Consider the following 25153-nt stretch of genomic DNA (forward strand, 5'->3'; position numbering starts at 1 on the left):
TCTAATCCCACCGTGGGCATGGGTGTTTGTGATTGTCTGGAAATACTGGTGGTGGTCAGCGATAGATGGCGTTGGTGTAGTTGCGGTGGATTGTGAGTGGTGGAGACAGAGTTGTAGAGTGGATGCCCTCCCTCGATGAGTCTTTGGACTCCCTGGAGGTGGCAAATAATAATAATAATATTTCTCCAAGTCAATTGATTGAAGATATTATAGATTTCATTCAGTTCATTCTTCTTCCTTATACCACTGACTGCACTGTTGAAGAAAAAGTATCATCAAATACTAGCAATCCTAATTGGCAACTTCAATGTTGATTTCTCTGATCGAAATTCGCAGGCTCTTGTTGAGTAACTAAAAGTAAAATTCAATCTGTGAACACCGATCTTACTATATCAAGGATGAGAAGTGATACTTCTATAGATACAGCAGAGACTGCATCATTTTCAATCACAGGTCTCATATTTTTAGTTACCACATTAACTTTTGGGTGAAATGGGGAATGAAGGCCTTCATGCTTACAAAGATAATTTCTGTATCGAGCTCAGAGCTGGTGTTTAGGCTAAAATTTCTGGAAGTTGTCCCACTTGATACCTTTGTAGAACATAGGAGACAAGGTTAGAAGTGGTTGGAGGGTGGATGTTTTGTGTCGGAGAATTGCACAAGATTGTTCAAGCTATTCGTGAGAGGACCTTCCCTCTACTGTATATCTGGAAGGTGAACTTGTTCAAGAAAGATCTAGAGTATTGGGATTGCAGAGAGGGTTATCTGGAATTTGGGTAGGTGATGTGTGATTTGCATTAGGCCATTGTTTATTGCACATACTACTGCATCTCATCCAGCTTGGTCAGTGATTTTGGAAAAGGGAAGCAGTTGGAGTTCTGAACATTAAGGTCACCAACAAAGATGAGTTTATTATTTAGATAGCTGGCTTGAAGAAGGTAGAGCTTCATGGATAGGAAAGTAAAGATGACAGTGGTTTTCAGAGTTTGGAGACCAGTAAATATAGCAATTGAATGCTACTGAATGGGGCAACAATGAAATCTTGAGCCAGAGGAGGTAAAATGTAGGGGATTATAAAGTAGACATTCTCTGGTAAGCAGTATTCAGATCTCACAAAGGCACAGGTGCCAGCCACCCTTGTGGTGAAATCATGAAGTGTATAATTTGAACATTGAAGGTGGGTCTGTAGTTGGTATAGATGCAATTTGGGCTTCTCTCAAAAGTAGGTCAAGCTGGTTAGATTAAGTAATGATGTATGTCATTTATGTTGGGGTTTATGCCATGGTTGTTGGCAAAGTGGACGTGAAAGTGAGGTAGTTTTTTGTAGGAGGTTTTGTAATATTTTATATATTGTGCTTTGGTTTGGCTTTTTTGTTGGAATTTGTTTTAGAGGGAGATTTATTTCATTCATAGTGTCACTTTCAGTGTTTGCACATTTAAGTTTTGGTTCAGGATTAGATGAAAGGACTGAGTGGTAACATGCAATTCTTTATATTTATTAATATATATATATATATATATATATATATATATATCCAGCACATGACAGGTACAAAACTTATAGCACATCAGTGCCGTGTGTGAGGTGCAGATAGGGATTGAGAAAGAAGAAGTCTATTCATATTTCCTTGAAGTGCTGGGGGTCAAAGTTGTTGGGAAACACATTATGGGGAAGGTTCCAGAAAACAGAGGTAGATGGAATAAATGAGAAAGAGGAGAAGCAGGTTCACTGAGTTTGCAGTTGTACTGAAAAGGAATGTTTGGACTGCTGCTGCACTTGTTTTATCAGGCCTAATATCAAGTGGAGGAATGATGTTTTCAAATTCACTGGAGCAGTGACTATTGATGTGATGTGTTTGTACTAGGAAAGGCTTGGCATAAGTGTCAGTCCAAGGAGAGGTAGTTCATCCTGTCTGGTGATGTGCATATTACTAAGGATAAGGGAAAGTGAGTTGAGATCCCTTTTGTGAGAGAAAAGGAAAGACATGGCAGCATTAAACGTGACCCGATTATCCTTGCCTCACTGAAAGGTGGTATGGAGATCAGTGTTTAAGGCACTGGCTGCAGATCTTGATGTAAGGAATGGCTGGGAACTACATTGTTTGTCAGAGGAATAGGATGAATGGAGAGTGCTATCATCAACAAAGCTATGGATAGAATTTGTAGTGATTGAGAGTAGGTCATTCATGTGTAAGAGAAAGAGGATGAAGTCCTGAGGCACTCCTGCATTGGTAGCAAAGCTCAAAGAGAGAGTGCCATCCACCATAATAGAGGATAGACTCTTGGACATCCATAAAGAAAGTGACCAATCTCCTTGCCATTATGAACTCAACAGTGCCTCTCTCTGGTCCCTGTCCAGACCAGCCAGATTATTTGTGATTGTGGTTCGTCTGACCGGGTAGCCTTCTGCCTCATTACTGACATGTTTGCATCCATACTCTCTGGATGCTGGCCTGAGGTACCACCATTTTTTACTGGTGTACCCTTGAAATGGAACAGGTTTGGATCTCTAAGTATGTTTGATATGTCCTTGGAGGATATCACTCACACTGTATGAAGAAGAAATGGAGAGATAAAAAATGGAACCCCCTGCTCTGAAATACAAATGTGGCATTTGCCACCTTAGGCCTCACAAGCCAGTTGGTGGTGTTTCACCAGGCAGTGAAGTCATCTACTACCTAGTGGGTATAGTTGCTCCAACTAGGAAGATATCCTTTTGCAGCAAGAATGTTTTCTAGGTTTGCCAGAGTCCCCTTTTGTGAAAACAGCATACACCATGGGAAGGTAGGGTTGACTTGACAAAGAGAGACTGTATATTGCATGGTACCTCTCCATTAGTGGCCCAAACTAGTCACCTGTTCACCATAACATTCATCTGATCTGATTCATTGTTAAATCTAATTCATTCCAGAATCCAACTCTTGGTTGAAAGTTATTCCATATATTCTTAATTCTGAATGTAAAATATGAATTCCTTATAAACACAAAAACTTATTCTGATTATAAGACCATCGGTTTAATACACATATGTACAAGAACATCAACTAGCTTCACTAGCATACTGTCTAGCTTTGTCAAGACTAAAAAGGTGAAATAAAATAATAAATACAAAAGAAACGAAAGAATACAGTAAACCGTTAACAATGGTTAGGCAACCAAATTTGACAGCTCACGTGACAATGTATGCATGAAGCGAAATGCTTCAGTCATTATTGTGAATACGCGTTACATAGTTTTTGATGTACTGTAGTTCCGCTATACTTAATGAATTAATATCAGATTTTTCCATGTATCTTTCAATACTTCTCCTTGATTTCTGTTCAGGTTATTACCTGTTCGTAGGACCACTGCTGCTGAATTTTCAAAGAAGCAGCAGTGGTCCTACGAACAGGTAATAACCTGAACAGAAATCAAGGAGCAGTATTGAAAGATACATGGAAAAATCTGATTAATTCAGTAAGTATAGCAGAACTACAGTACGCCAAAAACTATGTAACGGGTATTCACAATAATGACTGAAGCATCTCGCTTCATGCATACATTGTCATGCGAACTGTCAAATTTGGTTGCCTAACCATTGTTAACAGATTACTGTATTCTTTCGTTTCTTTTGCATTTATTATTTTCTTTCACCTTTTTAGTCTTGACAAAGCTAGACAGTATGCTAGTGAAGCTAGTCGACGTTCTTGTACATATGTGTATTAAACCGATGGTCTTATAATCAGAATAAGTTTTTGTGTTTATTTCAGTATATAAAGACCAAATATGAATTGTCTAAATGAATTCCTTATCTTGGTTTTGGGTTTTTTTTTTTTTATCTTCTCATTAAGCTCCTTGTTAAGTCCCGGATCAGGCAAGTGAATAGAATCTTGCTATGTTAAAAGAAATCTGGTATCTTAATTTTTCTATACGTATATTATATATATATACAGGGTGTTCGGGATAAATTTGACAGTTTCGTAAGGAAAAAGAAAATCTTCTTTGTATCTATTAAATTTAATGAATTGACAAAAAAACATTACAGGCAGAGTTAATTACAATACTATCAACAAGATTTACTCAAAATAACCACCATTAGCATCGATCACAGCTTCAATTCTGCTTCGGAACCTCGAACAAGCTGATGCTACAGTCTCCCTGGGAAGGGCCGCAAAAACTGTTTTAATTTTATCCATTAACTGGGCTTTTGTATTACTGGAAGTGCGATTGGTGTCTTTTTCAACTGCGCCCCATACAAAATAATCCATGGGGTTAAGGTCTGGGGAGTTTGGAGGCCAAACATTTGGACTGGTGAAGTCGTAGAAATTTTCAGACAACCATTTTTGACTTTTCCCAGAGGTGTGGCAAGGGGCCGAATCCTGCTGCCATACATACGGCCTACCATTGGCTACCCTTGTTATCCAGGGCTTGACTACAGTTAGCAACTCCACGAACAAAGCCCGAATTCCAATGCCAGGGTTCTTCAACACCTGTTCCTGCAGATTTGCGAGGAATTCTGCTGTACGAACGCAATCAGATCGTCTGCTAGGGATCTTTCTTCTTGCTACATCCTCGTAGTCACCATTGCAAGTCTCTAGTTCATGCCTGATTGTTTTTACTGTATTCAGGGAGCATTGGGCAGCAGTCGTAATATCCTTATTTTGATGGCGGGCACGAATCATCATGATACAAGTTATTCTCTTCCATGATTCAGGTGGGTTCCAGCTATCCATCCTTTCTGACATCTTGTATATGAATGAAGAAGGGTCCAAACTTTTAAATGAAGAGAAGTGTGTGTTAATACATGTAACTTACGGAAAAATATAATTAATTATAAATATGTCAAATTTATCCCGAACACCCTGTATATATATATATGATGTGTGTGTGTGTGTGTGTGTGTGTGTGTGTGTGTGTGTGTGTGTGTGTGTGTGTGTGTGTGTGTGTGTGTGTGTGATTGGTTATTGTGTCAACCAATCCATTGTCATTTGTCATGAGTTGCGGTGTTTGTTTTCTGAGTTTCATCTGCATTTGCCTGTGTGAAGTGTGAACTGATGTGTTTAGGACACCGATATAGACAAGTTTTTAAATATATAATTTTCTATAACTTTTTTTGCCCACATTTACAATGGGGAAACAGTGTTGATGATCTACTGAATGTTCCGTTTTCTGCAAGAGCTTTTACGGATTGTATGATTATATTCAAAGGGGGTTGGAACTTGTGTACAAATAAGTAAAACGAGTTATTTCAGCTTTCTTTGATTCAATCTGGAAAAATAATAATTTCCCAAGTGATTACTTTTTTTCTGATTTCTTTCCATATTATATGACTGCATTTAAAAATCATATCAAAATTCAAATTATCAGTGTCGTATTCTAATATTTGCCAATGATAATTTAATCTCACTATGAAGTGTAAACCCTTTGTGCTTCTCACATAAATGGTGCACATGAAGCATAGCTATTGTTCATTTGACATTTATGCTTTCCATATTTAAAATTATATTAATTGATAAATTAACGTATTCAAAGTTATCATACAGTTAATTGCATTGGACCAATTAAGATGAGTGCTGAAGCACTATGCACTCTTAAAACTTTCTTACATCAATAAAATGCAATCATACAGTTGATGTGAATTTTGTAGTGCTGGTTGCATAAGACACACAGCAGCACACCCAACCTAAATGGGCGTGCAATGCCACTGATATATATATATATATATCACTTTCACACAGAAGAGACTGCAAAGCCTATGCCAAATAAATGTCATTGTTAATAGTTACCTAATATGAGATATTTGTTATGTACTAAAATAGATATTTTGAACTTTCCACTAAAAAGTCATTCACAATATTTTTTATTATTGTATATTAATTTTTTTAATAAATATTTTCATTTAAATGAGAGCCATTTTTTATGGTCCCATTCCTCTGCTCTCCTTACTAAACTGGTATTCTTGCCTGGACCCCACAAATATATCTTCAGTTCTCAATTACTTTCTTAATTGCTCAGTATACAAAATGAGGTAAAACTAGAATTAGCTATAATTTGATATTATGTTGAAATAATAGGTTTTATAGTTCGACCACAGATGCGAATCTATTCTGAATATAGAATGTGAATCTATTCTGATAATAGAAAAATCAATGCATTTTGTGGGATGAGCTTTTATTATTATATGTCATAAAATTAGCTTTTCTTTTGTGAACATTCTAATTTTTAAAGTGGTAATTATTTTACTTGTATAACAGTTGGAAAATTTTAAGTATAAAACACATGATTCATGTTGAAGGTGATATACTTCAACATGAATTGACTTTTTTTGGCACTGTGCCAGCTAAGATTTTCTCAACTCTCAACTGTGGGCAGACTATATTAGCTTTATATCAGTTTAAGAGAGAGAGATTAACAAAAACTAAAATAATTTGATATTTTCTTTTATTTCAGAGCATGGTAATCCTGGTGGATTACCTGGACTCTATAGTGGTACAGTAGCAGAGTTTACTAAAGCTGACACTGTGATCTTCCGTACCAACTTATACAACTTAACTACTGGCCAAAGTGTTCATCCATTTAAAAGGACTATTAAATATGACTCCAAGTGGCTTGACAGTAAGAGGATACATTTATAGTTTGTACCATCATAGAAATACTATTAAAAAGTTGCTTAATGGCATTTCTTTTATTTCACTCAGAATCATCATTCTTGTTTGACATTAACTAATTAAACTATATTTATTTATTTTATATCCTATTGCTTATTTTATTGAGAAGCAGAGTTCAGTTGTCTTCCAGCTGAATTACATTACACTTAGTTTGAAATTTTTTGTTTTGTCTTGAAGCAAGAAGAGGTAAGTTTGATTAATTTCAATATGATGAATTCAGATATGTGCTTAAAATTGCCCAACACCCTCCAGTTTTTAGAAATCAAAATATATATGGAAATAATATATATATATATATTATATATTGAAAAAAGGTCTTCCTTGAAGTCCTTTTTGAAGTTTGAAGCTGCAATGCATAATTTCTTGATTAGGAACCAGCAGCAATCACTAAGCATTCTGCATTCATTACTCACTTACTCTATAATCCATGGAGATTACATAGTGCAAAAGGCTCATCATTAAGCTGAAATTGAAGCTTTCTAAAACACTTCCAGGATAATAATGTTATCCCTGATTGTGTTAAATTGAAATTCCAGTTTACTTCACCAAAATCCTCTCTTCATGTACAGACATACTAGCTTTGCCCTTTTACTTGAACAGATTGGTGCTGCTCACATTCTACTTGACGACCTAAGAAGCTATTCGTGCACTAGAAGAGGAGCTCACCACAATGATGAATGCTAACCTTTGGATGATTCTTTCAGATGTCTAATGAATCTGCTGTCAAAAAAATTTCTAACAATAAAAAGTAAGCACACTAACAAATTTGCTAAACTTCTAAAAAACTCTGCTGTGAAGCCTCAACAATGTCAAGTAAACGCTGTAATAAACTTATCTTCCTTCATCCTCTAAATTGGAGGCAGTTAGTGCACAATCTCTTGGCCACAACTATACTCTTGAACCTATAAAAATTCCTACAGAAGAAATTCCAATTTAACTTGGGATTGCCAACTTTATCAGACTGGATGTTGCCAATGTACTAATTCAAGCAAAATCTCCAAAAAAGTAACCTCTCAAGGAAAGAATATAAAGCACTATTGGAAATCAAGAAGAAGAATAAAATATTAATTACTAAATCTGATAAGGGAAATGCTACAGTAGTTCTAACTGATATGATTACACATTAAAACTTGCTTCTTTACTTAAAGATTACTCATCCTACCTTCCTTCCTTCCCCCTATCAATACAAAGATTAGATCACTTCACAGACTCCTTAAAAAAGTCACCTCCTGACCTGTTAGACTATAAGCCTGAAATATATAAACTTTACCACGTAATTCTAGACTAACCCCTCCAACCTAAAATTCATAAACAGAATGTTCCATTATGCCCAGTTGTAGATACCATTGATTCACCCACATACAAATTACTAAACATTTAGCCATAGAACTCTCACAACACTTCTTCACACATAAAAACCTCAGCCCACTTTAAAGCCAGTATAGAAAACCTCATCCCTCCAACACACGTACATTACGACCAGTTTCAGTGTTTCCTCTCTGTTCACCAATGTCCCATTTAAAGACACTTTAAACCTTATTCAAACTGAACTTCCTCCTGATATTTCAGCCTTTTTTTAAGTTCACTATGAATTCTGGCTATTTCATTTTGGCAAAGAAAATTCTACAAACAAATAGAGGGAACAGCCATGGGCTTCCCCCCCTCCCACCCCCACAGGCTCATTTCTTCATGGAAACATTTGAAGAGAAAACTAACTTTGCCTCATATACACACACTGTTTGGTTATGCTTTATTGATGATGTGTTCTCCATTTCACCTCATGGCTGGACACTCAGAACATATTTTTAACACACCTAAACAATCAACTTCAAAGATCCAGTTCACATTAAAAAAAGAAAATGACAACAATCTCTCCTTCCTAGATTCTTTAATTACATGCCAGCCTGATGGATCCATAATATTTTCTGTCTACAGAAAACCCACACACACTGGTAGATACATTCACAATCATCCCCCCCCCCCTCTCAATACTATAGAATTATTGAAACTTTATATAACAGGGCTAAATTAATTAGTTCAGATAACAGTACCCTCTCTATTGAACTTGACCACCTTCACAAAACCCTAGCCAATAGCTACAATTACTACCATATCAAAAAAATGTTAAAACCCCAAACCCACACACTCTCTTTCCCTTTCCAGAACAGAGACTATACCAAAGCTATCGCTATTCCATATATCCAAGTCACATCCAAAAAAACTAACAAAAATCTTAAATAATTACAACCTTTCAACCATAAATTATCCTACTATGGCCAAACAGATAGGCATAACAATCAACATCAGAATTGCTGGCCATGCTTTGGACACCCACCATAGAACACCCAGGAAAAAACCCACTTTGCTCCATTGCAGCAAATATAAATATGAAAGACTTTTCCTTGAATCTACCTTAATCTCAGTGAAAAATTCTGTCTTCATGCTAAATTTTAATGCACCAATATACAAATTCCCTTTTATTTCTCTGGTATTAACAACAATGCAAAATGTAAAATCACCACTTACAGTTAACTAAATTCCTCTGATATTTTTGAAACAGGCATCTTTGTAACTAAGTAATAGTTTTGCTATTTGGGTCTGTCTAACTGATGGTCTGCAGACTACATCTGGCCTGCAAATGACTTTTTGTGGCCTTCCAGTAAATACAGATTTTATTCATAATTTTAAGTAATATTGTTTAATATTGTATCAATGACATTGTCAGTGGGTTGCAAGCGGATATTCAGTTGTTTGCAGATGATGCGAAGCTGGGAAGGATTATTAGTAATAGTGCAGATGTGGCAGCCCTGCAATAGGATTTGAATAAGCTAGATAGATGGGCAAATGAATAAATGAATGGGGGGTGTCGGTTTAATGCAGCAAAATGTAAGGTCTTGAGGTTTGGAAAACATCGTTGGGACACTGCATGCTCTATGAGAGGAGTTATACTGGAGGAAGTAGGGGAGACAAGAGATCTGGGGGTTGATGATTGATAGAAACCTGAAATTTAGGAGACATATTGCAAAGGTGGTAAAGGTAACACAGAGGATTGTTGCAATAATGAGAAGGACACTGACTTGCAGAGATAAAACAGTTATCATTGCGTTGTATAAGACCCTGATCAGACCACACTTAGACTATTGTTCTCAGATTTGGTCCCCAGAATTCGAAGGGGATAAATTAACTGTGGAAAGGGTACAAAGGCGGGTAACAGATGGTTTCAGGACTGCACAATGATAGTTATGAGGATCGGCTGAGGGAATGTGGAGTTTGGTGGATAGAAGAAGGAGATGTGATATGATTGAGACTTTTAAACTGTTGAGAGGTGGTTACAGGGTTGTCACTGGGGAGTTCTTTCGCTTGTTGAACAGCAGGAAGGAGTGATGACAAGAGGCTATCCCTGGAAGTTACAAATGGAAACTGTCAGCAAGAGGGTGAGGAGTGGTTTCTTTGCATGGAGGGTGGTTAAACCATGGAATGCATTGCCTGATGGAGTGGTGAGAGCGAGAACGGTCAATGAGTTCAAGGAGTAGTATGATAGACTTTGTTGCTTGTTGTTTCATAGAAAGGACCTCCCACGATGAGTCTTTTGACTCCATGGAGGCCTGAATAATAATAATAATAATAAATACATATTATTGTAAAGGATGTTCACAGAGCATTTGCCACATCTACACCCATCCATATGCTCGGTAGAGGGTGTAGCGTGATTCTTCACTCCATTACAGAGCTTTTCAAGCTTCCACATCCCACTGAAGATGACACTGTATGTTGGGGTGGGTAATGTGGAACTTTCATGCTGTTGTCCTGCCATTATTTTTTTTTTTATTTATTTTATATGATGGTACAATAGCCATGAGCTCCCTTTTACATTGAGGTACGGCACCATCTCAAACTCCCCGCCCCATTTTTATCCAGCCTCGGAACCAGCATAGCTGCAAATCAGACCTATGGCTGGAGGGACCATCTTATTCCTGTCTATAATCTGTGTGTATTCACAGAGCCAGTTTCCCTGTTCTGGGAGACGAAAAACCCAAGTTTCCAGTTAAAGACAACCCTACCTCTATGAGACTGGCTAACTCGCCTTTTCCTGAAAGAGACCAGATAAAGGTTCCTTACATCACGGATGGGAATCGAACCCAGGTCTTTCCAACCAAAGGGCTTCATCTATATCGACTGAACTATGGAGGCTCTGTCCTGCCATGGAAACCCATGTTGTGAGCCTTTGTTCAGTTCCATGAAAATTCACTGAAAACAATTAATCGGAAATAGTTTACCAAATGACAATTCATTGAATAAACGTGAATTCTTTTAGAATTCATCAAAAAAGTAATTTGCTTGCAAACTATTGTTTAAAAGTGTTTGGTAATAATACCTAATTTTAATCAAGATACAGACAACATATGTAAGTAATCAGTGATAATTATTTTTTTGGATTTTAGAAAACAAATTTTCTCTAAGTATACATACTACTTCACTGTGTTCATAATGATTTATCTCCTGACAAAAAATTTTGTTCTATCTAATTTTTTCACAACAACAGTGGTCAGATTGAAATGAAAACTAACATAATTTAATGTTATTAACTAAATTCTAATGTTGACTATAAAATTTCATTAAATTTCATCCACCCATAGCTGAATTACTAATATCATTTCGAAACTTCTGTACAAAACTGTTATAATAAAAACTATCCAGTCAGAACTAAAACTGAACCAAACAGACAATTTCTTTAAATTCCACTAAGTCAGAGAATTATTGTAATATATAATTTCGACATTTCCCTTCGTAGCCCCAAATATAGTTGAACTGAAAACTGGAATGGTTTGGCAAATTTTTGTAAAAATTTCAAACAACAGATCTAAGTAAAATTCATCCTATATAACTGTTGTGTGTGTGCAGAAGTCACATACTACTACTAATAATAATAATGGTGCCTCTGTAGTTCAGTGGGTATGAATGAAGGTATTTAGTCGAAAGACGGGTTCGAATAATCCCTTCTATAACAGAAATAATTATTGCCAGTCCTCTTCAACTGAAGGTGAGTTAGTAAGATCTCATACAGAGATGATGGGGGGGGGGGGGGTTCCCCCTCTGGGAATCAGCAAACTAGTTCCATAAACCCACATATTTACAGAGAGGAATCATTTATCAGACAAGAAAGACAATAGGAACCCATGTACAAGTAGTTCTATAATTATTCCCTAGTAATGTAGCATTGCTATCCCACCAACCATTAGGTTGATGAGAGAGGATGATGAGGAGCAATAATAATAACCATTATTATTACTAATACTAACAATAATAATAATAATGCATTTTTTTTTTTTTTTTTTTTTTTTTTTTTTTACACATATGCAATGATTATCTTGAATGACATTCCAATTTATAATTTTTACAAAATTCAGCACTAAGTGCTGCATATATGGTTAATTTTCTACATTGGATTTCAATTAAAAATTTTAATAATACTTTTTTCCTCTATATTATGTATTTACAACACATGTTCTTCTAGTATTAACAATGAAGATTGTACAGAATTTACTGTATAATGAATGACTAATATAATAATGTCATCATCATCATCATCAAATTCCTGCCATGTACCCTGAAGGGGTGTACAGGATATGATAGTACTACATGAAAAAAATTACATCATTACTAACTTCCTATCTACAATTTTCCTCCAAATCAGTCTGTTACTTGTCAAGACTTCAACATTATCAGATTTTATATTTCTATCATCTAAGGCACTTTGTACGGTATCAATCCACCTATATCTTGGTCTTCCTCTGGGTCTTTTTGCTGCCAACCTAGCAGAGAACACTTGTTTTGCTAATCTTTCTTCGCCCATTCTGTTTAAGTGACCATACCACCTGAGATTAGCTCTGCTTACGCATTCCTGGATACTGACAATGTCAAGTTCTTTCCTAATATCCTCGTTTTTAATATGATATTGCCATTGACCATCTGTTAACGCCTATAATCTTTCTCAGGTCTCACATATCTGCGGTCTCTAGTCTTTGGTCAAGTGTTTTACTTCGGACCCAGCTCTCAGATCCATAAGTTAAAACTCGTTTGAACACTGTTGTATACAGCTAATTTAGTGTTCCGACTAATTTCTCTCTTATTCCATATGAATTTATTCAATTGACTTCCCACCATACCAGCTTTGCTGATTCTGTTGTCTATTTCTATATTGAATTTACCATCTTCACTAAAAATCGTGCCTAAGTAGCTGAAATGTTTTACTTGTTCCACAGGTTCTCCATTCACAACACAGTTGACATTTTCAATGATTCTGCCTATTTTCATTGTCTTTGTCTTTTTATTGCTGACCTTCATACCATATCTATTACAACAGTTATTCAATTTAGTCAGAGAATCTTGCAGACTTGTAGCGAATTGGTTTAGAAGTATAACATCGTCCGCATAGAGCAAAGAGCTGACATTAACATCTCCAATTTTGATATCATGTTTCATACCACTTTCCTTCATAATGTGATCCATATAGATAATGAATAACAGAGGGGATAATGTACATCCTTGTCTCACACCAAATTTAATATTAAACCATCTTCTTGTACTTCCTTCAATTCTAACTGCTGACTTACCACTCAGATAAAGAGTTGGCATTATATTAAGGCATTATATCGATCAAATAAAGTATTGATTGATATAATGCCCCATTGACACCACATAACTGTAGCGTATTAAATAGCTTCTCTCTTGGCAGCTTGTCATATGCCTTTTCGAAATCGACAAAACTTAAATACAGATCTTTGTTATATTCCCATGCTTTCTCAACTATTTGTGGTAAAGTGAAGATCTGATCCTGACAGTCTCTATTTGGCTTGAATCCAGCTTGTTCTTCACCAAGCTTTTCTTCCACAATCCTTCTCAACCATTTCTTAATCTATACTTGCATAGATCTTGCCAGGAACACTCAGTAGGGAAATACCTCTGTAATTCTCACATTCAGTTTTATTTTCCTTTTTATATATGCGTACTATGAGAGCTCTCTACTCCAATCATCGGGAATTCGTCCCTCTGTCCAGGCTTTCTGAACTATGCAGTGCAGCCACTGTAAGACTCTTATACCACCATACTTCAGCATTTCTGGTCGAATATCATCTACTCCTGCTGCCTTTCCACATTTCAAGCCTTTGATGGCTTTTTTCTACTTCAAAAATGGATATGTATTCCTGACTGCATGCCTGGTCAGTGTTTTTTCCCACTGTGCTATCACTGCTTGTTTCATTTAGCAATTTCTCGAAGTAATTACTCCATACCTCAAGGATATCTTTTTCTCCCGTTTTCATATCACCTTTATCATCTCTAATTCCTTTTACAGTACTCTTTCCTCCATTCCTAAGCTTCTTCAACAACCTCCAGAATATTTTGCCACTTTCTTGATATTTATTTTCTATATTCTTGCCAAAGTCCTCCCATGACTTTTGTTTAGCCAGTTTTACACAGTGTTTAATATTCTTGCATTTGTCTCTGTATTCTCTAAGAGCACAAGCTTACTTATTTGCCAGGAACTTTTGATATGCTTTCTTCTTTTCCTTCACTGCCAATTTAACTTCCTGTGTCCACCATGGAGTTCTAATTTTTCTATCCTTGCAGACAACTTCACCACATGCCTCTCTAGCTGAATCAATCAGGACTTTCTTCAAGGCTTGCCTCTGAATCTCCAAGATTTGGTTTCTGTTCTCAAACTCTTTCATTTTTTCTTCAATAATCTTTGTGTACTTAAGTCTACAGTTCATATCTGAGAGCTGGTCAACTTTTATTCACTTTAAAACTTTCTTACATGTTATTCTTTTCATTGTGAAATTCAATTTTATCCTGCTCAAGACTAAATAGTGATCACTTCCAATTTCAAATCCTCTGTACACTCTGGTGTCCTGCACCAGGGAGAAAACATCACTATCAACAATAACATAGTCAATGAGACTTTTCTTATTCCTTGCCTCTTCTCTCCATGTGAATTTGTTCACATTTTTATGTTGGAACATGGTGTTAGTAATAACCAGTCCATGTCCTGAGCAGAAATCCAACAGATATTTGCCATTATTATTAGCTTTGCTCTTTTCTCCAAATTTTCCCAAAATATTTTTGTATGTCTCACAATCATTTCCTACTCTGCTATTTAGATCCCCAAGAAGGACCAACTTTTCCTTTTTCATTGTGTCAGTTGCTTTTTCTAAAGCCTCAAAAAGTTGGTTGTGTGGGTATCTGATGCGATCTCACAAAAGAACCGTATGATTTGGTGAAGGGTGTAGGGATGTAGATATACATTATTAACATATAATAATGTTAATAATAATAGTAGTAATTTTTTTCACAGCGACAAGGTTTATTATCATACAGAGTATTTACATATATATACATGAGACATATTTTCTGTACCTTACAAGGATTCAGATAATACAGCATGCAGATAATAATAATAACAATAATAATAATTATCATCATTACATAAATTGAGACCTCAAAAAAGGTTGAAACTGGTCTGGGTAGTGACCTCTCCTCATAATGTAATTACAGTATTACATCTCCTAGGGGCTGTGTTTTTACATTATGAGAAAATATCAAGGATAGTGAGGGATCTTGCTCCACCTTTGCTTCGAGTTGCCTTGGTGTACTACCAAGTGGTCATTTACACTTGGTTTCGCCGATAGTTTTTCGGTATATATGAAACTCATAGATTTGTAGTTCTCGATCGTAGAGTTTTGCTTACTGGCAGTTAAACAACAAGGGATTTGTATCCCCTTAATAATTATCATCATTATTATTATTACATTATTTTTTCATATTACATAAGAGTATTATATTAATGATATTATTACATAATAATCAGTATCTTCAGTATCTACTTTATTGTTGTATACTTTACTTACTGTATTATTACATAATCTACTTCTTTGGTTATATGGATTACGTGTGGTTGAGTGAGGCAAGTTAATCCCACCTACCTTGAAGCTTGGGTTAGCTTGGGAGAAGCCTAAATCTCACTCTGAAGAGAGTGAGATTTAGGCTTCACTATTTATGTTGTTGCTACTGTTTATGTATGGGATGTTGGCATTGGATGCTGGTGATTTGTGATGTGTATATTAGTGTTAATGGTATATTAACTTTGTTGGTATATTTTCCAGAGTTCGTGTTTTAATATTCTGTAGTTATCTATGTGTTTTGAATTTCTTGGTAGGTTGTTGAGTTGCTTGGATATCTGATGTGATCTCACAAAAGAACCGTATGAATTGTTGAAGGGTGTAGGGATGTAGAGAGTTGTTGTAGGTCGTGTTATACGATATGTATCTCTGTTGTTTCGATAGGTGATGTTGAAGTAATTCCTTGTTAATGTCATGTAGTGTTTCAGGTTTTTAATGCACAGAATTCTGTGTATCGGCATGTGCTTGTCAGATATTGGTTGTTGCGTGTAAAGTGTCCAGAGCACTGTTGACACGATTTTCCTGTGTAATGTTTCTAATTTTGTTAGATGGCTGTTTGATGTGTTTGCATAGACTGTTATTCCGTATCTGAGTAGGGATTCTCAGATACCGTGATATAGGAGTTTTTTTTTTTATGTTGGATGGAGTAATGTCTTTAACTTGGAAGAGTTTTGCTGCGATGATCCGGAGTTTGGTGTGTAGGTATTCTATATGTTTTGTCCATTTAAGATGGGAATCTATATAGAGACTGAGGTATTTTGCATGTGTTACAGGTTTGATTTCGGAACATTGGCAGGTATTTTTGTTAATGCAGCGGTATGTGTGACAGTTTATCAATAGTGATGCGGGGGCGTATGATTCTTGGGTTGTGTATTATCACCAACTGTGTTTTGGTGCCGTTGATTAGAATTGCGTTTTGGTGGAAGTATGTTGTGATTTCATTTAGGTCTTGTTGTGCTTTGCAGAGAGCCGTGTTGATGTCTGTGTGGATTGCTAGTAGTGCAATGTCATCTGCTTACTGAAATATTTGACTTCTTATGGATATCTTATGAACATCGTTAATGTATATGTTGAATAGAGTGGGTGATAATATGGCACCTTGAGGTACACCGTGTTTTATTTGTATACCCTGACTGCGACATGTATACCTATTTTTGTTACTCGTGTTCTGTTTGAGAGGTAGTTCTTGAACCATGTATGCAGTGTTCCTCTTATATCTATTGAGTATAGTTTGGTGAGTAGTATGTCATGTTCAAGTGTATTAAATGCTTTGGTTAGGTCCATCAGTATAAGGACGGCAGCATACTTGTTTTTGTCAGGAGCTTTGTTTATTGTGTCGCCGATGTCTTCTAATAAAGTGATGGTGCTTTTTGTTTTTTGAAAGCCGTGTTGATTTTGTGAGATGATGTTGTACTTCTGTAAATAGTTCTGTAGTCTGGTGTGTGTTATTTTTTCTAGAATTTTTGAGATGACTGGTAGGGTAGCTATTGGTCTGTAGTTCTGAGTATTATTTCTTTTGCCGTCTTTGTATATTGGCGTAATCACTGCAGTTTTTAGTTGTTGTGGAATAATGCCAGTGTGGAATATTATGTTCACGAGTTTCAAAAGTATTGGATTTATTTGTTCAAAGTGTGTTATAAGGTCTGTGAGTCTTATTTTGTCTGTTCCTGGAGTGGTCTTTGGTTTTAGTTGTAGGAGTGCTTCTTTCAGTTCTTGTTTTGTTACAGGTGGAAAATACATTGTTTGTTGTTGACTTTGTGTCGGTAGTTTTTGTTGATCGTTTGTATTTTGTCTTTTTTGAGTTGTGTGATATTGTTTGTGAAAGCATGGTTGAATGAGTATGCTAGTTCCTCTTGGTTTGTGTCCTGACCGAAGCTTTTTGCAATAAAATTTTGTGCTGAAGTTTTCTTTTTTCGAGTTACTAATTCGTTGAGTGTAGCCCATGTTTGCTTAATGTTGTCGTTATATTCCATGAATTTTTGGAAGTAGTAGCGTCTTTTTGCCCCACCAATTTTTGTTGTTAGTTGATTTCTTGTGTTTTTGTATAAGGTTTGTAAATGTATTTACTGGGTGACTTTTTAATTTTTTTCCATAGATTTTCTTTTACAGTAATACTATATAGTATGTTGTCATTTATCCATGGATTGTTGTCTGTTTGTCGCCTCGTTTGTGTAGGCTTTGTTACTTTTTTGTATATTTCTGTGAACTTTAGTTGAAAATTCTCGTGTAATGTTACAGGATCATTTATTTCAAGTAGGGAATTGCAGTCTGTACCTACTATTAATAATAATAATAATTAGTAATAATAGGTGCCTTTAATTAGGAATGTAAAGATTCCATGCAATAAAGTATCCATGTCTATGTAAAGATTTTTTACATAATCTATTCTAGATTGTGTAAAACACATAAAAAAAAAATAAATAAATAAGCTAATGCCTTTTTATTCCCGTATACGGGAGTAGGCGAGGCCATTTAGCCCTATCTAACTTTTGGGAGACTGAGTGGGCAGTTCAATCTCCACTGGTACCAATCAGAAATAGATGGCCCAAGGCTATCACTAATTAAGCAGTACACAGTGAAGAGAGATGGCTCAAATGTGCCGCCATCTTGTGGTCCCTAACCCTAACACAATATATTTTTAATGTCTGAAATAATGTGGGTTCTACGGTAGATTTTCTTGAGTTTACAGGACGAAAAACCTGAGTTTCCGGGAGGAAAAACCCGCTTGCCCATGCCAGAGATCGACTAACTCGGGAACCGGTCGAAAAAAGGCTTAGAAAAATTTCCTCTAGTCGCCGACTAGACTCGAAACCAAGTCATCCTTCGTGCGGCCAAGTGCCATGGTGTGCAAACGCCACATCCACTGAGCTACACAGGCTCGTAAGACATAAAAATACACAAAATGCATATACTGACTGAAAGAAATATCTCTCAAAAAAAAAAAGAAAGAAAGAAAAATTACCACACATATCTAATATGTATAAAGGGGATATCATGCTCAGCTTCAACTGCATCACGAGTTAATCCAATAAAAGCTGCAGTTCTTATTGATAAATACACTTTACTTCATGTCTTATAATTCATTTTTCAATGAATTGTTGATTTTTGGCGAATTGCTTTTCGATAAATTGTGTTTCAATTATTTGAGAAACTACTTTTTAAATTGATTGCTTTTTTGATGAACTGTCTTTCGATTTATACTTTATTAGATAAATTGTTTTTCGATAAATTATTTTCAGTGAAATTTCCGGACACCCTGAAGATGACACTATGTTGGTTTAGGTAACATGTGATTTGCATATTGCAGTCCTACCATGGAAACCCATGTTGTGAGCCTCAGTTTTCTAAATGTTTTTGTATAAATTCATGTTCCAGTACATGCCTGGAACTCTGCATTCAACATGTCAGCCAACAAATGGTTTTTACATATTATCCTTTGTAGCACATCACAGTCATGTTCAGCGGGTGTGGTGGATCGTCCGCTGCAGGTAGCACTTGCAGTTGCCTCCATGTGCTTCCATCTCAGTACATTATCACTGATTGCTGACCTGGGATGTTCCAATTTGTCAACAATTTGCCAAACAGATAGGCCTGCAACATGGCATCCTGTCACAATGCCTCATTCAAACTCTGTCAGTTCCCTTCTCACAGCCATTTCAACCGGGCACAGTTGCACTGGCTTGGGAGCATAATATTCCTGCAACTTCCAATATTTCAGCAAAGACAAATTGTCATACAAACACATGACTCATTACATGGCATGATGCACTTTGCCCATGTGGGGGGGAGGGTCCATTGACTTCTTTCCAAACTGTGTGTGTGTGTGTGTGTGTGTGTGTGTGTGTCCTATAGTGTATTATCCTAGCTACTAGTTGTGACTGCATAACCTTCATGCTGTCAGCAGACTCATGGGTGACCCATTCAACCAGAAACATGTCTATCATAATGAACTTTGAAATTATTTAAAGCTCTCCCAGCATTCACAATGCACTCTGGCAATGCATTCTTCTCATCAGCATCTCTCCATGTAAAAAAATCTCATCCTCACACCCTTCTTCACTACATCTTTATACAACTTTCACAGATGGTCTCCCATTCTTCACCTCTTAACATGCACTCTATAATTCTTTCTGTATTAATCTGGTAGAATCTCTTAACTAACTTGAAAGTCTCTATCATGTCTCTTTTTCTCCTCCTATCTACCAAACTATGTAATTCACATTTCCTCAACTGCTCTGCAAAACCAACACTCCAGAGTTCCAATATCACTTTGGTCATTCATCTTTGGATCCTTTCTAGTGTTTCCACATCACAATGAAAACTAAGCAACGAAATTTTAGCACAGTAGTCCATGTGTGGTCAGCCCAATGTCTTATATAGAGACACGACCACCTCCTTATCCCTCCTTATCCCAACACCTGCAATCTGCCTTTGCAGGTGTCCACCATCATCACAAGATCCCAAATCTCATCCACTTCGTGAAGAACAGCCCACCAAGATAATACATAGCCTTATATCTCTTCATTTTAAAGTGTAACACATTGATTTTATTAATATTAAAACTACAATCCCACTATCTATCCATGCTAAAAGTCTATTCAAATCTTCCCATAGAGAATTAACATTAGCAATACTTCTAATAATTCTGCCTAACTTTGCATCATCAGCAAACATTTGAAGATCTTCAGTAAATCCACATGAAATATCATTAATAAATAAGTTAAACAGTCAGTGCCCGAAAACAGAACTCTAAGTCATGCCACTGGCTACCTTCCTTTTCTGAGACACTACTCCATCATACACAACTTGATGGCATCATTCAGAAACCCAGTCTTCAATCCATGTAACCAATTATTATCCAATCCCATCTTTTGCAGCTTATTCACCAGTTTGTTGTGTAGTAATCTCTCAAATGCCTTTTCAAAGTCAAAGAAAATCATTGTGTACATTCTATTCATCACCTTATAATAAAATAATCTCTCAAATGCCTTTTCAAAGTCAAAGAAAATCGTTGTGTACATTCTATTCATCACCTTATCATAAAATGCAAGCAGATTTCTAAAACAAGACCTATCCTTCACAGATCCATCATAGAGAATCTTATGTCCATCAACCTAATTCTGTATTCTATTCCTAACCAATTTCTCCAACTGAAGATATACAGTCAGTAATTGGAAACTTCTGTCCTAGAACCATGCTTATGGAGAGGTATTATTTTGCCTTATTTTCACTCTTACAAGCCTTCCCCACTGCACAACTCATTAAATAACCAGTTCAAAGGCATAGCTAACTCTTTTGCACATGCTTTAAAAATACATCATCCATTGTCACAGCCTTATTAACATCTAACCCAAGCAGCACTTGATATACCTCTAATTTTTTTCACCTTTAATTCTCCTAATACTTTCCTACCTTATACATATTGCCACAGTATCATTCACATTAGTATGGTATGCACTGATGATACACATTAAATAATTCCACTATATCATTTGCTATGGTTTTTCTACTACCATAACTATCCATTTGCCATAATTTTTTCCTCTTGCTTGCCACATAGCAGAAAAATTTCCTTGGATTATCTTTGACCTGACTAGCCAATCTCCTCTCATATTCTACTTTTTCTTTTTCCTAATCATGCTTTTCACTTTTCTGGCTTGCAGTTTATATTCTTCACACATTATTCACTACACATGTCTTGTACCTCCTCCATAACAACTTTTTTTGCCACACTGCTTGTTTGATTTCACTCTCCATCCATTTCACTCTTACTCAGTTTATTTGCTTAAATCTTGGTATTGTTAAATTGTGAATGAAGAATTTTATGATTATTAATACTTCATTCATGATTTAACATAAATTGCATATCCTGAGCTAATTTTACTCCTAAGTAAATTCTAATTTAAATACTTACTGTTATTTTTTTTATTGAAATAATAATTGTAATTTTTTTTAGTTATTTATTCTGTATAAATTCATTATATAATTTGTAAATGTATCCTAAGTGGACTGTAATATGTGCATTTTATTTATTGTAAATGAAAGTGAAAGTAAATTTAAGAAATTCTGCTAATGAGATTTGATTGGTCACTGTCAAGGAAACGGAGTTAATTTTAGATAGCGCTTTGGTGGAGCGTGAGCTATGGTATTTGATGGGAGAAGGAGTTGATATGAACTGGACTGGCTAGAACCGGATTTTGGCGGGAAGAATGAGGGTATTTTATTGGAAAACGAAAGTAAACAGAAGAGAAGCATTCAGGACAGCACGGAGTGAAGTAACAGGTGGCAGTAAAGGGAATTTGGAAATGCCATAAATAAATTAAGAAGGGACCAGGAAATTAATAGGCAATTAGGAATATTTCTACAGAATTCTAAATTTATGTCGAATTCCAATTGTTTTGAGGAAGAATAGTGCAAAGCTGAAATTAATGTGTAGAAGAAAATAAGGAATAAGTAGATTACCTGAAACGAGTGCATCAAGACTTGTGAAGCTCTATGTTTAATATTTCAGTTATATAGTGAAGATTCCTTTTGAACAGTGTTACTTCAAAGTGATAGTTAACTTCAGTTTTAAGTGTGCCTATAGTGAATCCAATGTGCAAAGGATGTAACCCAGTAAGAGCAGTCCATTATTTTATATTTCAGTGTGAAGAAATAAGAGTTAGTTCCGCCCGATATATCTTAACATTAACTGTGGCGTTCTACTAAAATTAGCCGAAGTATGGAGCTTTAAAGTGTTTTCCCCTTGAAGTGATAATTGCCTCATAATTGAATTAAGTGTTTGTTGACTAAGAGAGAATTAGAGAATTCTACTTTAAGAATAATTACTATAAGATTCTGTAACATTGGACTGTGTGAACCATTTTTAATTATTCGGAAGAATGTAAAATTGACAGCTGGATGTCTGATGCCTAATGTTTTATGTTTCTTATAAGTATTTGAACTAAGTTGATTAGCATTATCTTGTTTTCAAAGTTATACTTAATGTACATGTTATGTAACCCTGCATTAAATGTTTTGTTTTATTGATTCCAATTTGGTGTTTGCCGGATTCTCTTTCATTGCTTCTCATAAAGTTTATCGGACCTTGCGGAAGCCTTAAATGATAATATTAACCTCGGCTTGTAGAAAAGTGAGATTGCAAAAGTTAGTTGATGATTGATTCCACTATATTATATAGACTAATCTGAATATAGGGTGGCACAGGATAATATAAATTTCTCTATATTTGAATCAGTAATCAACCAACAATTAATAAAATAAAAAACGGATAATTTAAATAAAAATAACGTTCCAACAAGATGGTGGATTTAAAGCCAGGATGTACGACACAACAGTATGCAGTTATGCATTGCTTGTGTCAGATATTGTCTCATCATTTTCCATGCGTTTCCAACGTCTTTTCTGCATAACTGATCAACCCAATTATTATTATTATTATTATTTAGGCCTCCATGGAGTCAAGGACTCATCGCGGGAGGTCCTTCCTGGGAAACACAAAGTCTATCAAGACTCATTGCAGGGGGTCCCTTCTAAGAAACACAAAGGCTATCATACCACTCCTTAAATTCATTGACGTTCTCACTCTCACCACTATCAGACAATGCATTCCATGGTTCAACCACCCTCCATGCAAAGAAACCACTCCTCACCCTCTTGCTCACAGTTTCCTTCCGTAATTTCCAAGGATGGCTCCTTGTCATCACTCCTTCCCACTGTTCAACCAAGCAAAAGAACTCCATAGTGTCAACCCTGTAACCACCTCTCAACAGTTTAAAAGTCTCAATCATATCACCTCTCCGTCTTCTATCCATCAAACTCTGCAGTCCACATTCCCTCAGCTGATCCTCATAATTAACATTGTACAGTCCTGAAACCATCTTTGTTATCCACTTTTGTACCCTTTCCACAGTTAATTTATCACCTTCAAATCCTGGGGACCAAATCTGAGAACAATAGTCTAAATGTGGTCTGATAACTCTTTTATCTCTGCAGGTCAGCATCCTTCTCATTATTGCAGCAATCCTCTGTGTTACCTTCACCACCTTTTCAATATGTCCCCTGAATTTCAGGTTTCTATCAATCATCGACTCCAGATCTCTTGTCTCCCCTACTTCCTCCAGTGTAGCTCCTCTAATAGAGTATGCAGCGCCCCATCGATGTGTCCCAAACCTCAAGACCTCACATTTTGCTACATTAATCCGACATCTACAGTCATTTGCCCATCTGTCTTGCTTATGCAAATCCTCTTGCAGGGCCACCACATCTGCACTATTACTAATAACCCTTCCCAGCTTCACATCATCTGTAAACAACTAAATATCCACCTGCCATCCACTGACAATGTCATTGATATAAAGGTTAAACAATATAAGTCGCAGTACTGACCCTGTGGGATCCCACTTGTAACCCTCTTCCTCCTTGACACTGCCCCACCATACACAACTCTCTAGTACGTATCGGACAGCCAATCCTGAATCCAGTTGACCAACCTGACATCCAAACCCATGTGCTGCAACGTAAATATCAGTTTATCATGTGGCACCCTGTCAAATGCCTTCGCTAAGTCCAAGAAAATGGCAGTATATGCTTTTCTCTCATCTACTGCTCTTGTAACTTTATTATAAAAGGCTAGCATATTACTAAAACAAGAGTGCCCCTTAACAAATCCACGTTGACTCTCACAGATAGCATTACCCTCATCTGCCCTCACTAATTTCTCCAAGATCTTAACAACTACTGATGACACATAAACTGGCGTATAATTAGACACTTCCAGTCTGGTACCGCTCTTATGCAATGGCACTATCTTACCTTCCTTCCATTCCCTGGGCACCTTTCCTGTAGCTAGACTTTCATTGAAAAGCCAGGTCAAAGGAGCTGTCAGTGCTTTAGCACATTCTCTCAAAACTCATGGTGAGATACCATCCAGTCCCACAGCTTTACTTACATCCAGGGTACTCAGTATTTGAACATACTTCTCATTAACTATGGAGCTTCTCATCATCACCCTACTTTTAGTTCCATATATATATACCTTCTTGATAACAACCTTTTCCTGTATGACTACATTCCCAACCAATACCACATGATCACTCTCGTATTCATATTTCTGTTATTGTTCTTCAACATACATTGATAATGATTTATGAGATGTAAAATGAAATATTTATTAATGTGATTAATATATCAGTATTTCACTGTGGCATACATGTATGTATAGATACAACTCATATGGTTGCCTGATTAGTGCAGTTAATGTTTGTTTCACATTTCTTGTATTTTAATTCTTCACATTTTGCTGTATGAATTCTTTATACAGCAAAATGGGTATTTGCCATTTATATGGATACAAAACATCTTTCCACGGCAACTTCAGATGGCGGTCAAATCACAGCCTTCCCTGAAAGTTATGAAAGGAAACTGTGAGCAAGAGGGTGAGGAGTGGTTTCTTTGCATGGAGGGTGGTTGAACTGTGGAATGCATTGCCGGATAGAGTGGTGAGAGCGAGAACGGTCAGTGAGTTTAAGGAGTAGTATGATAGACTTT

The 25153-nt window shown here is 36.3% G+C and overlaps 1 protein-coding gene across 1 annotated transcript in view; it reads left to right on the top strand.

Moving 5' to 3' along the window:
* Nucleotides 1-25153, top strand: part of LOC150098250 (semaphorin-2A-like) — a 667728-nt gene that overhangs the window by 417834 nt on the left and 224741 nt on the right. The window contains exon 6 of the mRNA XM_090406288.1: nucleotides 6430-6594. Coding sequence (XP_090262414.1) covers nucleotides 6430-6594 — 165 coding nt within the window. The remainder of the gene's footprint in view (nucleotides 1-6429; nucleotides 6595-25153) is intronic.

This window comes from Typopeltis vanoorti, chromosome 16 (assembly GCF_054136105.1).
Source record: "Typopeltis vanoorti isolate ZY-2024b chromosome 16, IOZ_Tvanoo_1.0, whole genome shotgun sequence".
NCBI lineage: Eukaryota > Metazoa > Arthropoda > Arachnida > Uropygi > Thelyphonidae > Typopeltis > Typopeltis vanoorti.